A 16,739-nucleotide genomic window follows, 5' to 3' on the forward strand; every position below is an offset into this window, starting at 1 on the left:
AAACATGTTGTTTTCATCAGCCAGGGAAATTCGACGTAAAGAAGTTATAGAACGACACCGAGTACTAGAAAGAATAATTGAAACTATTAAGTGTATCGGAAAAAATAGTATGAGTTACAGATCTCATACAAATGAATCTTCATATACTTTAGTAAATAATAATGTGAGTCATGGCAACTTTTTAGAATTATTATGTTTAATATCAAAATTTGATGATGTATTAAGACACCATTTAGAAAACGTAATTAATAAAAGCAAAAACAGACTTGAATCAAATTCTACTATAACTAAAGGCAGAGGAAATCTTATCACCTTTATTTCAAAAACTACAGTTACATATATCATACAAATACTCAAATCATTAATACAAGAAAAAATTGTAGCAGACATAAAAGAAGCAGGAATATACTCCATTCAAATTGACAGCACTCAAGATGTATCAGTTAAAGATCAGCTCTCAATAATTATACGCTATGTAACAGATCGAGTTGAAGAGCGTCTATTATCCATGGTAGAAAGTCATTCAGGCGAAGGACGCTATTTATTTGAATTAACTGAAAAAACGTTATTATTACATGAACTTGACATAGCTAATTGCATTTCAGATAGCACAGATGGTGCATCAAACATGCAAGGTCAGTATGCAGGATTTACTACATGGCTTGAAAATAAATCTCCAGGACATATCCATACATGGTGTTACGCACACGTGCTGAATTTAGTTATGAAAGATACCAGCGAGACTAATGTGCCCTCTATTAGTTTATTTGGTCTGATAAACAAATGTGCTGTATTTTTTCGTGAATCATATCGTAGAATGGACACATGGGTTAATCAATTAGAAAAATGTCATTCAAAACAAAATTCATTAAAACGTTTGATCAAAGCAAATTCAACACGATGATGGTCAAAGAGTAATGCACTTAATAGAATTTTTGGCCAGTATGGAAATTCAGATACAGCGCTGTTTGTAGATTTAGTTCATTCGTTATATTTAATATCATCGTCAGAAAAATTTAATAAAAACACTAGATCCGACGCTTTGACATTACTTAACAGCATAACTAAATTTGAGATTATAATAACAGCCAATATTTACTTGAAAATATTTCAAACAACCACTCCTCTGTCCAACTATTTACAAACTTCTGGACTAGATTTTATGCAAGCTCATCGTCTAGTTCGATCGTCAATTGATACATTACAAAAACAATCCAGATGTTTTGAAGAAATATATGAAACTGCTAAAACTTTCGCAGTCACTCAAAACAAAAAGTTAGAAGAAATGGATTCTGAAGTTGAAGTAGAAACATCATTTCCGGTCACTAGATGTCGTGGTAAAAAAGATAAATATAAAACTAAAAAGACTGATGAATTACCAGCTGACGCCACCCAACGATATAAAATAAGTGGGTTTAATTGCATAATGGATTCTATTATCTCAAGCTTACAGGAACGATTTACTAAGCACAAGGACTTATACACCGACATGTCATTTTTTGACCCAAGAAATTTTCCAATTAAATCTGAAAGTATATCAGGGAAAAATATTTTTAAAAAAATAACTCAGCTAATATGTCAGCATTTGAATGAAAATAAAAAGTCAGAGTTCGGTGATGATGAATCTCGTATGACAGAACGAATTGAAGTTTTATTACGAGAAGAGTTAATAGATTTTTCACAAAAATGGCCCTATATTAAAAAAACTATTCAAGATGAATATGAACACGAAAACATCGATAATCCAGGTAAAATAATATACACTTGAGTATTCTGTAAATTAATATTTTATGGTTTGTATAGACAGTGTTGATGAAGATGATGAATCGGAGTCTGTAGTGAACGACGTATGCACTATAATTAAAAAGGAATCTTGCAGAAATTGTTTAAGATGTTGTTTTACTTTATTACATAAGTATAACATGTATAGTAAAGCATATGTTATGCTATATAAAGCTTATAAAATATTATTAACTTTATCCATTACGCAAGTAGCTTGTGAACGAGCCTTCTCAAAATTAAAGCAGGTACTAAACATTACATTTTTAAATAATAAAATAAAATAATATTTATTTATTTATTGAATTTTTAATTGTTTTATATACTAAAAAAATGAATGTAATTATCTTTTTCAGGTGAAAACCGTTTATAGGAATAGTATGACACAGGACAACCTAGAAGCTTTTGTTTTAATGGCTACAGAAAAAAGTATTTTAAGTGATATACCGTACCAAACTGTCATAGACCGTTTAGCTCAAAAAAGCAAAACACTCCACAAATTATTAATTCCTTGATCAAATAAATAATCATTACCATATATTTCTAAAATGTTTTATCTATCTTCTGTTAGTATTAATTATAATTTGAATATTCAACTGAGAAAGTGTGTGGTATTTTAAACGTAAGTAGTGTACTAGTGTAATAGTGTATAAGATTAGACCTTAGACAATATGTTAATATAATGCTTAAGCAGTTCCGGCACCGCCGTCGATGTCACAAAAAAAAAAGACTTTAGCCAATGGTTTATGGGCAATGGGCCGCTTGAAAAAAAATTCCCGGGCCGCTCTGAAGGAGCCAGTCCGCCCCTGCCTAGTTATTAATATCGTAAGTGCGCACCACTTTTAAAGAAATTAATTTTTATATTGTTCATCTTACTATCTTAGACAACATAACAACTTTATAAAATTACATAAAATATAAATACTAAATAATTTAAGACTAAACATAACTCGATAGTACTGAAAATATTGGTATTTTTTTTGTGCTTAGTACCTTAGGCTGTTCGCCACAACCACCACATTTTCCATGCTTCTCTACAGTCTCCTAGAATTTGCAGGTCACTCTTAACTCAGTCTAGCGTTTTGCCTTGGCCTTCTTAATAGCTTCTTTTCATTGGGAATTCATTTTGTTGCCTCTCAAGTTATCTGAGTGGTGTTCTTCATATTATGTGTCCGCCCAGTTAGTACTCTTGGTTTTCAGTGTTGCTACTAAATCTGCCTCACTGAATAATTCCCTAAGTTCTAAATTTGTCCATCGTTCCCACTGGCCGGTTGAGCGAACTTTTTTTGGGTCTAATATCTTTCTTAACATATTCCTCTTGAAATTTGCTTATTGGTATTATTATTTGTAAAACATATATTTTTACGAATAACAAACAATTATTAGACATTTTAATTAAAATTATAAAATATAGTCATTACTCATTAGTCATATTTCTATTAGTATTTTCTATATTAGGTATATCATGAAAAATATAATATTTAACAAAATAATGTTTTAAAAATAAGATTTATAAAAAAATTTAAAAAATGGAATCTCCTTTCAGTCTAGGTAAAATTGATTTGATCTGACTTAATTTATTATTTGTATACAAAGATAAGCTGATAAGACAAATTGATTATTATATTAGTTTATTACCATGGGAACCTTATAGGATCCAAACAGATGACAGGATTTTGCCCATAGTCCTTAAACGGCTTAAACTACTCGACAAGCAATGAGTGCTAGGTGGATTTATAAAGATAAATCCATCTTGAATGAATGTATAGAAAGCGTAACAACATAGACTGAGTTTTTGATTACTCGGTTACTCGCGTGCATGGAAGTGAGGGTAGTAGTGTAACATATTATACAGCTCTATAAATTATTGTATTTTATTCTTAAAGACAGGCTAAATCAAATAATTTTTTCGTAAAGATAGCCTACATCACTACGAGATGTTGTTGTACACCTTTCTTGTCCAATAGTAAAATATAAGGTCTATCTGCAATGATTATGCCGGACAGTGACGTACAGACAGAGTAATTGCTGTTTTTTTAAATTTTGGAATTATTGTTAAATACTGAATTTTGGTATAGGAAATGTACAATTTTTGTGTAGCAGGTTCTGTAAAATTAGGTACAGAATTGTAAAGATTGAGCTATAAAATTAGTAAAATTATATTTAGAATAGTTAGATTAACAATATAACTTCAAAACCTTATTTTTTAAATTTTTTTCAGTAAGAATTTTTTTTTTGTGATTGGAATTACTTTATTTTATAGTAATAATAAAAAACATGTAAATACTAAAAATACAATAAAACAAAAAAATAGATTAAGGTTAGCTTTAGATTACATTCATAATTATTCCCATAGTTTTTCAATTTCCCCCATTATAGAATTTTTAGATTAAAGCTAATTTAAAATCATCTGGGAAACTACAATGCTTAATACTTAAATTGTATATAGGCACAAGTGGATTAACAATTTGTTCTGAATTACTTTTAAATATTGTAACTGTTATCATATTCTATCAGCAGAGTCTTCTCCATAGTTGCTTGTAATTAATATAATACATCTGAGACATAAATTATTTTAGAAAAAAATCGTCAAAATATTGTACTTCAAATTTTTTATTCACGTTTGAATTCTTGTTTGTGTTTCTCGTGAATTTATCAGCCCGATTTTTACCGGCGTTTATGAAATAATTATTTAATACATTTCAAGCATCTAATGGATCATCTGTTGTATCTTGTATGATGTGTTGTACTGTCATTAACTTTTAATACTTCAGTTTTATATTTGTTTTTGTAGATAGTACATGTAAGTCAATTTATTGACTTCCAAGTTCCAGGTTAACTTAGGCAAACTTTCTTTTGAGAGTAGGAAGTAGTGAAGTAGTGGATTTTTAGAATAAAGTATAATTTTTCACTACAAATCTAACCCAAGAATTTTTTTTTAAATAATTGCCTGCTGCTATTCGCAGTTCTTAACCTATAGGTTTCTTGCATTTTAACTTGGTTGAATTAAATTTTAACTTAGTTGAATGTTAAATTATGAATACCACTCATAAAATTCTCCACATGTTGTCTTGATTGCAAAATTATTGAATGATTCTTCATTTGTATTAATGTTACTATACCAGTGATAAGTAATATTAGTATCTAAAAACAAAAATATATTTCATTTTTATACCAATCTTTGTTTATTGTGCTCAAATACATAAAAAAAAATATTTTAAGTAATAGCACAACTTGAAATTATTACATACTAACTGATATAACAAGATTCAAGTTTATACTGAATATTCCAAAAGCTGTGATTTCGCTGGATTCAAAAACTGTTATTTGGTTCATAAACAATTTAACCTATAATGCAGAATTATAAAATATTAGTATATTATAATAACATCAATGCACAATGGTATTGTAAATTGTAATTAAATATAAAAAAACGAACAACAGCAGTAAATAACTGTGAAAATAAAATAATTATTTTCTATAAACCATTAAACAGTGATATAGAATGGATCTAGAGAGTGGGCTGACTATCAAAAAAGCAGACAATCATGATGTAAAAGAAAAGAAAAAGTAAAACTATCATGTCTAAGAATAGGACATACTCGACATTCACATGTCTTCCTTATTTAATTTTATTTCGAGTACTTTATACGGGCTGCTACCTGAGGTACAGTTTTTAAAAATGAGACATTATATACATTATATATCAATCCCAAAAATCACTCTTCGTTGAACTCCTTGTAAAAAATTGTTAAGTCAAAAAAAGTAGATATTCATAGAATCCATCAGTCAGTAGAATTTTTTTTTTAATAAAGCTAGACAAACTGATAAGGAATCTTAAATTACATTTTTAAATCTTAGATATTAAAAAAATTTTTTTATGAATTTCTAACTAAATATAATTTGCTAATTGTCGTGATTTTTAGGAATTTTGTCAAAATTCTAAGTGTAAACGCTCATAAAAAATGATTGTGGATTTCCGCTCAACATTTTTTTAATTTTCATTAACAACTTATGAGGAACCTTGTATGACATTTACAAGTTTTTTGACCAAGTGAAACATTTTTTATCGACATTAATTTTAAAAAATTAATAATAATCAAAAATGGCATATGCATATAAATAATTGAACACAAGTCAAAATATTTTGAAAATTGTATGCTATAAAGGAAATGCAAACACAAATATTCAGTGATAATTTCATGTATCTACTATCATATTGTTTAAGTTACACTAACAACCAAAATCGATTGTTTTGAAAACTGGTTCTGCGTAAAAAATCCCGTTTTTCCCTTATTTTTTGTTTGTTTTTCCTATTGCTTTTGAAAACTGTTGGGGATTTTAAATTTTGACCTAACATATACATCAACTAGATTAATTTGTACCAGAAAAGTAACTGTTGAAGAAAATGGAAGCACTTTTACTGCAAGAAACCGTTAAGACAGACACAAAAAAAATATAAATAAATATAAAAACACACATCATTGTAAAATCAATAGATTCATCACTCCGCTCAGAATCTAAAATAATGATATCATCTGTATTACATTGATTATATTATATTTACTTGAATTTTTAGGTTTGCCGATAAATTTGATATCCTTATTAATCGTAAATGTGAAATCATCTTCTGTTTCTGTGGGTATAAAAATACAATATGATGTTATCAATTAAAGTTTAAATAATTAATTCTTTAGATGTTTAATAGGTTATTCGGTGCAATAATAATATATTTATTTTTTTTAAACAATTTTCAGTGTCTACCTCTTTTGTGTATCAATAACTTAGATATTTTCAAAAATTTCTGCGGTAAATTAATAAATTACCTATGACATAGACATAAAGGGAATTTATTAATAAAAAAAATTTTAAAGTACAAATAAATTCGAAAGGATTTATGTAATAAATCCTAGTTTAAGAAATACGAAACATTTATTGTAGTTAATAAATCACACTAGTTCTAAAATAAAATAAACTAAAATAAAATAAAATTATACTTTTTATAATATCTGTATTTCGAAAAAACATTTAAAGACATATATTTTCAGAAAACCATCAATATTAAATATTTAACCACATCAAGTGACTTGACTAGGTATTTAACTGCACGTGGACTAAAAGGAACAGTGAGAATTTAAATAACCTACTAGGTATCAAGTAGGTTTACTAGGTATATGATAATTAAGTGACTGAAATAGGTCACTTCTAACTCTTATTGCCTCACAATATATTATACTATTTAATTTACTTCATTTATGGATAGTCATGGTATTAGTTATTTTAGTGTAATCAATATTGTTATACATCTTATTTAAAAGCATAGAAGGCAATACGCAGAAATTGGTAAATAATAAATATATAACCTCAACAATTAAATTACTATAATAACTGAAGGTGGAAATAAAGGAACAGACATAAAGGTCATTATTTATGTATAAATAATTAAATATTCGGTTATTAATCATTGTTACTTTTTCGTGAACACGAGATGCAGCTACGATAACAGCTAAAACAAATATAACGTTTTTGAGGTTGAGAAGTTGAGGTAATAATTTTCTTAGAAAATTTGAAAAAATGAATTTTTCAGAATTCGTATCATCAAAAAACATAAAATAATAAATTTTCAGTAGCATATCAAAATAACTAAATACAAAAAATCCTAAAAGTAATTGTCCGAAACCGAAACTGAATAATCTCAATAAGTCCGAAAGTTCAGCGTGTAACAACCGTATTTTATCCAGCGTCATTTCTGTCATGGAACGTGTCCATTCCTCAGGAAAGGGTAGAAATCCGGGAAGAAGATATTTCCAAGAATCATTCAACGTCTGAAATCTATACTCTAATTGTTGCAGGAAAAAATGTGTCAAAAAAATAACTGCAACATCCACTATAGATTCTATCCGAAAAAAATACAATTTGATAACAATGAAGTTCATAGTCTTTGGTGGCCATAAAATAACATAGGCAAATGTCTCAGCAATATAAAAAAATATTGTAAGAATGAAAATTGAATTCCAATAATTTTTCCTTGGTGAATGCTGATGAATCACCATAAATCTTGGAAGTGATTTTAGTTTTTGATCGTACTCGATGATGCCGTTCATCAACCTACAAATAACAAAATAAGAAAAATATAAGATTATATTATATTTGCAGTTTATACACTGCATGGAGCACAATCAACATTAAAATTTAATATTTGTATTCATGCAATTTTAATGAAAATTCATTACTCATCCTAATATACAATCGTTATTCCATCACCCGAATAACCAAAAATAGTAATATCAAAAATATTTTTACAAAATATGTAGGTACATGCTTGAGATATAAAATATTTGAAAAAAAAATTTGAATTAAGTTAAATAACTAAATATAAAATAACTGACACGTTCTTTCACTGAAATTCTGTCCACTATTCAGAAAATTCTTTATATAGAAGTTTGTAGCTTGGTCTCAAAAATACGTTTGGTATTTGGGGGTTCTCAGTATTGTTCGTTAGAAAAGTAATCAGTGTGTATGTTTGAAGAGGAGGAATATCAACATTTTGCAAATCTTAAATAATTGCTTGCTAACTCTTAGCGTTTTTAGTTTATGTATTTGTTATTGAGGATGGTGTTTTATTTTATCATGAAATTAAAATGTACCTACTGTAATCAACCAAGTGAAATCTTATATACTATGATATACACACAAAACCTGCTGGTTACTGTTTAGTTATATAAAAGAGTTGTTACTCGTTGTTTTTGAAAAAAATTAAGTATAAACTATAAGTTATTTTAAATTTCGTAATTGTTTGATATTATTGCTATAATTATCTTACTGAATCACCCGTGTTTCCGATACTCTTGATGAAATAATGACGGACCATAATTTGAACAAATATATTAGTTCAAAAAATGAGAAATTTGTGTATATAGTGTATGTGAATACTATTAGCATAATCATTCGTGTCAATTCTAGAGATTTATATATTGTTTCTGTACTCTGAATTATTAATCCACTAGGCTCTAATATATAAGACATGTCAATGATGCCAACAAACTTGCACAAATATAAAATATTCCTCAACGTTACATTATACACATTCGTCATTTTAAGAAAATGTTGTTTTGATACTAAATAGGTAATGAAAGTTTTATTTGATATTTAAAAACAAATATTTATTATTTTTATGGAATTATAAATTATATTATTTCAAACGATTATAATAATTTAAAAATAAATGAATACAAACATAATTTTATTTGGAATTATTATTTATTAAGTTAAGTCAATAATCATTATACTGTCACAGTTTAAAAATTCGTCAAAATGATAGGTTAGGTTAACAAATACGTTGAAAGAGACAGCAAAATTATGACGCATCAAACATCTTCCACAACGCTTTCCCCGTTGTACAGGAAAGCTATACGCCAGACGTTCGTGGTTAAATGCCGTTATAAATGGTAATGCACTAAATAATGCCGAACCTAAATATACAACTGAATCCTCACGTGGTCAGCAGACGAGACGAGTGTTTATAACCTCGTTATATCATATATTGCAGCACGTTTTCTTTTTATCGCCTTCGAGCCACCGAACACATCCACAAGTCCATGCAAACGAAATTTGATTGTGAACGGCGTCAGTATATCTATAGAATATAGATGCCCTCCCGTGCTCTGTACAGTAAAAAGTGAATCGTTTTTATCAATTTTGTGCCACCGTCCGTAAGCTGTTATGTGCATATGCATATCAATCGCTGCTACACCGACCCCGTAACCGTCTACATTCCATAACGAGCCCTTGTTCGTACACCAAAAGTACAGTGCCACATATAACTGCAGGATTGAATTCGCTGTGGTGATTAGTCAGTTTGTCGCCCCTCTCCCCCTGTATGTATTAAAATTAAAATTTAAACTAATTTCGCTGTACTATTGGAAGAGTATTAATGTATCTATAAAAAAAGAATCTTGAACCAATAATATATGAATTGTACGTATACAAAAAAGAAAATATAATAAAAGTTAATGATATTACAATCATAAAGAATTCAATTTCGTTACAACTTAATTTATGTTGTTATTGAAATATTGATAAGTAATATTTGATACTTGTAACCGAATAGTTTTTATTATAATACAATTATAAATTGAATGTCGAACAGTCGTTGTAATTGAAAAATAAATAAATTCAATAATTTTATGAATTATTAGTGAGAAATGTACTTATATAGATCATTATTCTACTGTCATGGTAAATATAGTACTGTCAAAATATAATTAAATATTGGGTTGTTTATTCTGTTTGTGCATAAACAGTTCTTAATATTTTAGGTTAATAATATGATTTTATCATGGAATTATGCAGTTTAATACAAATCCTATTAAAAATAAACTATTAACAAAACTCAATTTCACATTTAAATAGTTATACTTTCAATATAGAACAAGGGTTTTGAAGTATTTGAACCCTTTACGGGTCAAGTGTTAAAATTTGAAAAACTTTTTAAGTAATACATTTAATCAAGAAAAAATAAAATTTTTTTCTTAAATCAATTAGTTTTTGAAAAAGACTCACATGTTGTATAACAGATTTATATTGGGTAGGTATCTAACCGAATGACGATCGGATTTGAAAATTCACGGATTAAGTTTTTGATAATTATATTAATGAAATAGGATTCCTCGTTATTTTGTTAACTGAAAAGTCACATTTAATTTTTTTGATTGTTGGAAGTTGAATTTGTTTACTGGATTTTCACTGGATTTCTCATGGAACGATTTTCCTACTTAGTTTTAATTTTAATACAAATAACTGTAGATACTTGAAATTCACACAAAATTTTTATTTTATAATTTCCTATACTCGACAAAAATTTTCAAAATGTTTTAATATGTTTTGAACTCATTACTGACATTTTCAATTTCCAATTTTTTTGGTTTTATTCCGGTAAATGTCAATACAATGTTATTCGTTGGGTCAAAAAGTTTGAAAATCTAATACAAGGTTTCTGATGTCTCCTCACAGAATCTATAAATTTAGTTTGCATTCATTTTACAAATTTATGTTTAGAGAGAGGATAAATAAACTGAAATTTTACTCTCATAATATAATATGATTAAATGTGATACGTACTATGGTGTGGAGCATTCGCTGACCGCAATCACATAATATTGCTGAAGTTATGCTGCACCTGGTGTCGTTTGTTCCTAGATGCGTGATCACGGCTGTAGATAGGATGGTTGCACATCGAGACGTTAAAATGTGTAAAACAAATGTTCTTATCAAAATTATTGAAGAACCTACAATTTTTTACAGCGCTGTCTAGCATCTACAATAGTAAAACTATAAATTGTAATCATGGCTGTACCTATCTGTAATTACTTTTATTTTTAGACTATATAGCAGGGGTGGCCAAACCGCGGCTCGCGAGCCGCATGCGGCTCGCGTCATAGACTTTTGCGGCTCGCATCTTATCGTAACCTTTTTACAAAAAATTTGAAAACATGAATTTATGTATTTGAAAAAGTATAATATTTTATTAAATTACAGTGTATAGAAAAAAATTTGTAAAAATAAAGTGTTCTTGATATAATTTTTCTTCATAGACTATTTTCTTATTTGTTGTGTGTTTATTTTGCATGTAAGCTTTTTAAAATCAGGACTATATGTTGTTAACGCAGTCCTTAACAATTCAGTTAAATGATCATCCGTTAATGTTGATCGATGTTTAGATTTAATCATTTTCATGGTTGAGTATAGAGACTCACAAGAATATGTTGTTCCAAAAATCGATATTAACTTTTGAGCGCAAAGAGTAATTTTTGGATATTTAATAACAGGCACATGTTTCCAAAATTCCAACAAAGAATGACAACTGTATTTGAACTGCTTCAGTCCTTCATCTTCTAATAATTCTAAGAGTTCAATTTCTAAAGCTGCCGTATCCATTGAAATCGATTTTAATATTGGACATCCATTTTCAATAACATTAATGACAAAGGGATTTTCTAAAAATGCAATCGAAGGTTTAAGTAATTTCAAGTCTTTAAATCGATCTTCAAAGTGAGTTGATAAACACTCTAATTTTTGTACATAATCTTCACAATTCAATTTTATTGCTATTCCAACCAAATAATCCTCAATTTTTTTTAAGTACGGAAAATGGTTTAAATTATTTATTCTTAAGTCTCTTTGAAAAAGTTTAAGCTTATTTTGGAAACTAAAAATGTCGTTCTATGAAAAAGAACTCTTCTTCCCATTGTAATTTGAATTCTCTGTGTTCTTCTTCATACTTGCGTTTCTTAGACATAATAATTATTTTATTAATGTTGTGTTGTTACACTTACACGCACGACGTCAAAAAGCACTATGAAGACATAATATCCATTATCCATGTGTGTCTATGTCTGTATGATATTTTTATATTTATGGTATTTATGAAGATAAAATTTAATTTGAGATTATCGTACAATTATTGTTATCGTATTCTTCACATTTTATTAAATACGATACCTTATCTTATTTTATTTACAATATCACATATATATAAAAATTATATAGTAATATGACCTTTTTTTTTTACATTTTGGCTCTTTCATATTTATTAATATATTTGGTGGCTCACGAGTCTCTTCTCGCTGGCCACCCCTGCTATATAGACTATATGTATATTCTTAGTTCTTACTCTGTGCTATATAGTCAATAATTCAATATTGATTATAGTATTTATTATTTAAGTATTTTTCCTCATTTGCCAATATTACTTTTTCCTCTATTGTTTGATAAATAATATATAAAATGCCTTACAAATGTTGTACACGTGACTGTTCGTCTTTAAAAACAGTTTTTAGAGTTCCTAAAGATGATTTAATTAAAAATCAATGGGAATTCGTATATAATTTGTGTGCAATAAAAAAAAATACTAGATAGCGCCAGCAAGCAGCTGTAGGTTTTCAACATATTTGATAAGAACTAAGGCTACAACACGATTGCGCAAATTTTCCATTTTTGACCCGAATAATTATACCACGATTTCGCAAAAAATTTGCAACACGATTGCGCCCCAATCCCTTTTTACCTGTTAAAATCACAACACCATTGCGCACCAAATGATATGTGTATATACTATATACTATATAATATATATAATAATTTATATTCAACATAAAATAATGTATACATACAATACATTTTCATATACATGCACTTGAACCATATAACTAGTTATTAGGTCTATGACGACTTAAACTTATTACCTATGAATTCACAATTTTCCTTCCCAATTATTACAGGCTTAGGACTGTAAACAATCGTTGGCTTGGTTAAAAATTGTTTTTTTCTAAATTAGATATGTCATATAAGTCAATATATTTTTTTTGTTCATATAAAAATTATGGTAATAAAATAATAATAATAATTAAAAAATTCTATTGACATAGGTAGTCATAAGTCGATATTTTTTTTTGGTCATATAAAAATAATGGTAGTAAAATATAAAATGGTTATAATGGTTTTTAAAAATTACATTTGGTGACTAGCACAAAAACATGGTCCCATTGCTTGTAAATAGTCATTCATTGATATTTTATTATTTTTAAATTGTTCCCAAGTATCAATTATAAATTTAATGTTGTTTTCTTGCTCTTTTCGTAATTTATTTTTTTCATTACGTTTAATACTATTTATTTTTAAATATGTTTCAGTTTGAATAGCTAATAATATGTTTATTATTTGGAAAGTAGGTGGATGCGAGGTATAAAACTGGGAATTATAGTGCTTATGAAAGGATTCTGGACCATTAGTTGTTCTGACTTCTTCTGATGGTTTATCTGCCCATAAAGTTGGTGGAAATTGTGCATCGGTTTCTACATAGTTTTTAAGTAAATAATCAGCAAATCCAAAATTAGACGTAGGAGCATTTTCAATTAAATGTAAAAAAGCATTTTCTACTAAATTGGCTGGTAGAAATCCTAATGCAAAAAATTTTTTTAGCCAAACACCCAATACAGAACTTGATTTATACTCATTTAATAGCTGATTATCTTTTTGAATATGTCTAAACCAACTTTGATTTAAATGAAACCTACATGCCATAATTCTGCAGTCCGGGAAAATTTCTTTAACAGCGTTATGTGCACTTTTTTCAAAATCGAAATGAAAAGTTGATTGAGACAATGATAGCCGTATATTTATACCAGTCAATTTCAAACACAATTATATAATTGTAAGCCACATATCAATATATGTTTGAGTTGATTTTGAAGTCAAAAAACAAAACACTATAGGTATATAAAAACCATTTTGCAGTATATATGAATAGTATAAAGTTGTTCATAATATTTGGGGGAATGAGAAAACGTCCCATCGGCAAATATATGAGAGCATTGACTTAATATTTCAAGATTAGTAGCACAAGTAAACATTACCGGACTTGAAATTGTTTCCATATGGCAAAATAACTCACCAGTATTACTTATTATATTTTCACGTCTATCAATAATATTTGAACTTTTGATTTTTCAAAATTTTTTGGAATTTTAGGAATACTCTTACGACGGAAATCGTACATACTTTTTCTCCATAACCTCAAATCAGAATGCACAAGTTCAATATCGTTTTCTGCATTTTGAAGTTCAGCTCGAATTATTTTATTCGGCCTTGTTAATAAATCATTTTCGCATTTCCTTTTGATACGGGAATTGATAATTTGCCTATTAACGATATTTTCCGCAATTACATTATGATTATAATGATCATTAAGCATACTAATAACTATTGTAACATCATTATTAACTAGTAGACTAGCAGAACAGTTTTTATTAGTACAACGGTATCGGATACTACCACATTTTTTCAGTACATTGAATTCCCATGTATTTATATCCATCGACTAAGATGCACGGCTTGCCTTTTTCTGTTTAGAATTTTTTTTAATTTTGTAGATCCATTTTAATAATTGACACACTTTTTGACACTATACACGATACACTACATATGTTCACTCTATATGCGATACAAATCGCGAATGAAACATAAATACCAACATCCAACACCGATATGATGATATCGCTTATTAAGAAAATGTTATCTTTATTATCTTAATTTATTGCTTTACACCAAGTCGACGATCAGATAAAATTATAAAAATAAATATAAATACCAATGCTCACTCGTTCAATTTTGTATATGTATATAATATCATCAAACAAATAATATTGAGTATATTGACTTTAATATAATTTATAATACTATATATTTTCATTTTATTATGTATATGTATATTTAATATGTATATGCAATATATCGACTTATGACTATGTCAATAGAATTTTTTAATTATTATTATTATTTTATTACCTTAATTTTTATATGAACAAAAAAAATATATTGACTTATGACATATCTAATTTAGAAAAAAACAATTTTTAACCAAGCCAACGATTGTTTACAGTCCTAAGCCTGTAATAATTGGGAAGGAAAATTGTGAATTCATAGGTAATAAGTTTAAGTCGTCATAGACCTAATAACTAGTTATATGGTTCAAGTGCATGTATATGAAAATGTATTGTATGTATACATTATTTTATGTTGTATATAAATTATTATATATATTATATAGTATATAGTATAATATACACATATCATTTGGTGCGCAATGGTGTTGTGATTTTAACAGGTAAAAAGGATTTGGGGCGCAATCGTGTTGCAAATTTTTTGCGAAATCGTGGTGTAATTAGTCGGGTCAAAAATGGAAAATTTGCGCAATCGTGTTGCAGCGAAGAACTAACCACGGCTGTAGATAGGATACCATTTAACATAGACGATGTGCAACCATCCTATCTACAGCCGTGTGTGTGACCGCCCGGGTTTTCAGCGACGAAACATGGCACACATACACAATATCAGGTGTTACAACCTTACCAATCCTCAAGAACCTTTTAAAAAATGTATACGAAAATATCCCCAAATGGTACTAACTCCACACTCAATATAGCCTATGATGCCGTGGGGCCCCTTAATAAAAAAAAATGATACATAAATGTTAATAGAAGACAATTTATGAACAATGTAATAACTATTAAAAACTGTTTGATAGGCTACTAGGTCCTTAGAACTTTTTGAAGTCACAGAATATATTGCATTTAACTTTGTGTAGGAAGATTTTAAAATAACACATAAACTAAATTTTTAATTTTAATTAAAATTTAACATAAATTACAAGAAATGATCAAATAGATTAACAACTTTCTAGGAAATCTGAAAAGAACACTAAAATTAAAATAAATTAATCTCAGCTTAAGTCAAGCTCAGTTTCTAGTGCTCTGTCTTACCTAGTAATAAAAATAATTTAATATCAATTCATTATTAAAAACAGAATTTTTTCACTACAAATCTAATTCTAGCTAAGTTAACAGAAACTTCTTTAAATTTTGTATTAATTGAAATATAACTTGATGGTAATTAGTTTGTATTAATGTTACTAAACCAGTAATAAGTAATATGACTACACGGGTCTCTGAAAACAAAGATATTTTTAATTTTTATATCATTGCTCAAATAAATTTAGAAAAAAAACTATAAATAATAACACAATCTGGAAATTGTAATAGTTACTGATATTAAAATGTTCAACATAAAATTATAATATAGAATTATTCAATTGAAGAATATTATAATATTTTAATAAAACCAATGATAATGCGTCTTGTAATTGTGTATATATTTGTATCAGGCCTATACTGGTTATTACTTAGTTTTAGTAAAAAAAAATGAAATTTTAAAAATATTGCTTTTCAATATAACTTAAAATTATTCTATCGTTTTTATGCTCTAATAATATATTCATTCAATTATTCATATTTGGCATTTTTAATTAAGTTTATAGTTAACCTATTGCAACCATAAAAATATATTTATAATATATTACTTATTTTCTATGGAATTACGTATATATACGAACACATTGCATTGTT

The 16,739-nt window shown here is 27.7% G+C and overlaps 3 protein-coding genes across 3 annotated transcripts; 1 reads left to right on the forward strand and 2 right to left on the reverse strand.

The window, feature by feature from the left end:
- Positions 1–14: 14 nt before the first annotated feature.
- LOC111042484 (zinc finger MYM-type protein 6-like) lies at positions 15–2,597 on the forward strand. The gene is made up of 2 exons (XM_022327111.1): positions 15–2,027; positions 2,136–2,597. The coding sequence occupies exon 1, from the start codon at positions 110–112 to the stop codon at positions 902–904; it is 795 nt and encodes a 264-aa protein (XP_022182803.1). The 5' UTR covers positions 15–109; the 3' UTR covers positions 905–2,027; positions 2,136–2,597.
- A 2,200-nt stretch (positions 2,598–4,797) lies between these two features.
- Positions 4,798–7,883, reverse strand: LOC111042481. The gene is made up of 4 exons (XM_022327109.1): positions 7,251–7,883; positions 6,347–6,415; positions 5,035–5,127; positions 4,798–4,923 (listed from the first exon to the last, which is right to left on the reverse strand). Exons 1-4 carry the CDS (start codon positions 7,881–7,883, stop codon positions 4,798–4,800), a joined length of 921 nt encoding a protein of 306 aa, XP_022182801.1.
- Positions 7,884–11,166: 3,283 nt separating this feature from the next.
- LOC111042485 (SCAN domain-containing protein 3-like) lies at positions 11,167–11,921 on the reverse strand. The gene has a single exon (XM_022327112.1). It carries the CDS (start codon positions 11,713–11,715, stop codon positions 11,374–11,376), a length of 342 nt encoding a protein of 113 aa, XP_022182804.1. The 5' UTR covers positions 11,716–11,921; the 3' UTR covers positions 11,167–11,373.
- Positions 11,922–16,739: the final 4,818 nt, after the last annotated feature.

The sequence above is a fragment of the Myzus persicae genome, unplaced genomic scaffold (assembly GCF_001856785.1).
Source record: "Myzus persicae strain clone G006 unplaced genomic scaffold, MPER_G0061.0, whole genome shotgun sequence".
NCBI lineage: Eukaryota > Metazoa > Arthropoda > Insecta > Hemiptera > Aphididae > Myzus > Myzus persicae.

Excerpts from the sequence above, each read along its gene's own strand:
- LOC111042481 (XM_022327109.1), bottom strand. The coding sequence starts at position 7,883 with ATGAACGGCATCATCGAGTACGATCAAAAACTAAAATCACTTCCAAGA. Across the intron at positions 5,128-6,346 it reads CGGCAAACCTAAAAATTCAA|GTTAAATTGTTTATGAACCA; the intron begins GTAAATATAATA and ends TCTGCATTATAG. Across the intron at positions 4,924-5,034 it reads ACTTGAATCTTGTTATATCA|ATACTAATATTACTTATCAC; the intron begins GTTAGTATGTAA and ends TTTTGTTTTTAG.
- LOC111042485 (XM_022327112.1), bottom strand. The coding sequence starts at position 11,715 with ATGGATACGGCAGCTTTAGAAATTGAACTCTTAGAATTATTAGAAGAT.
- LOC111042484 (XM_022327111.1), top strand. The coding sequence starts at position 110 with ATGAGTTACAGATCTCATACAAATGAATCTTCATATACTTTAGTAAAT.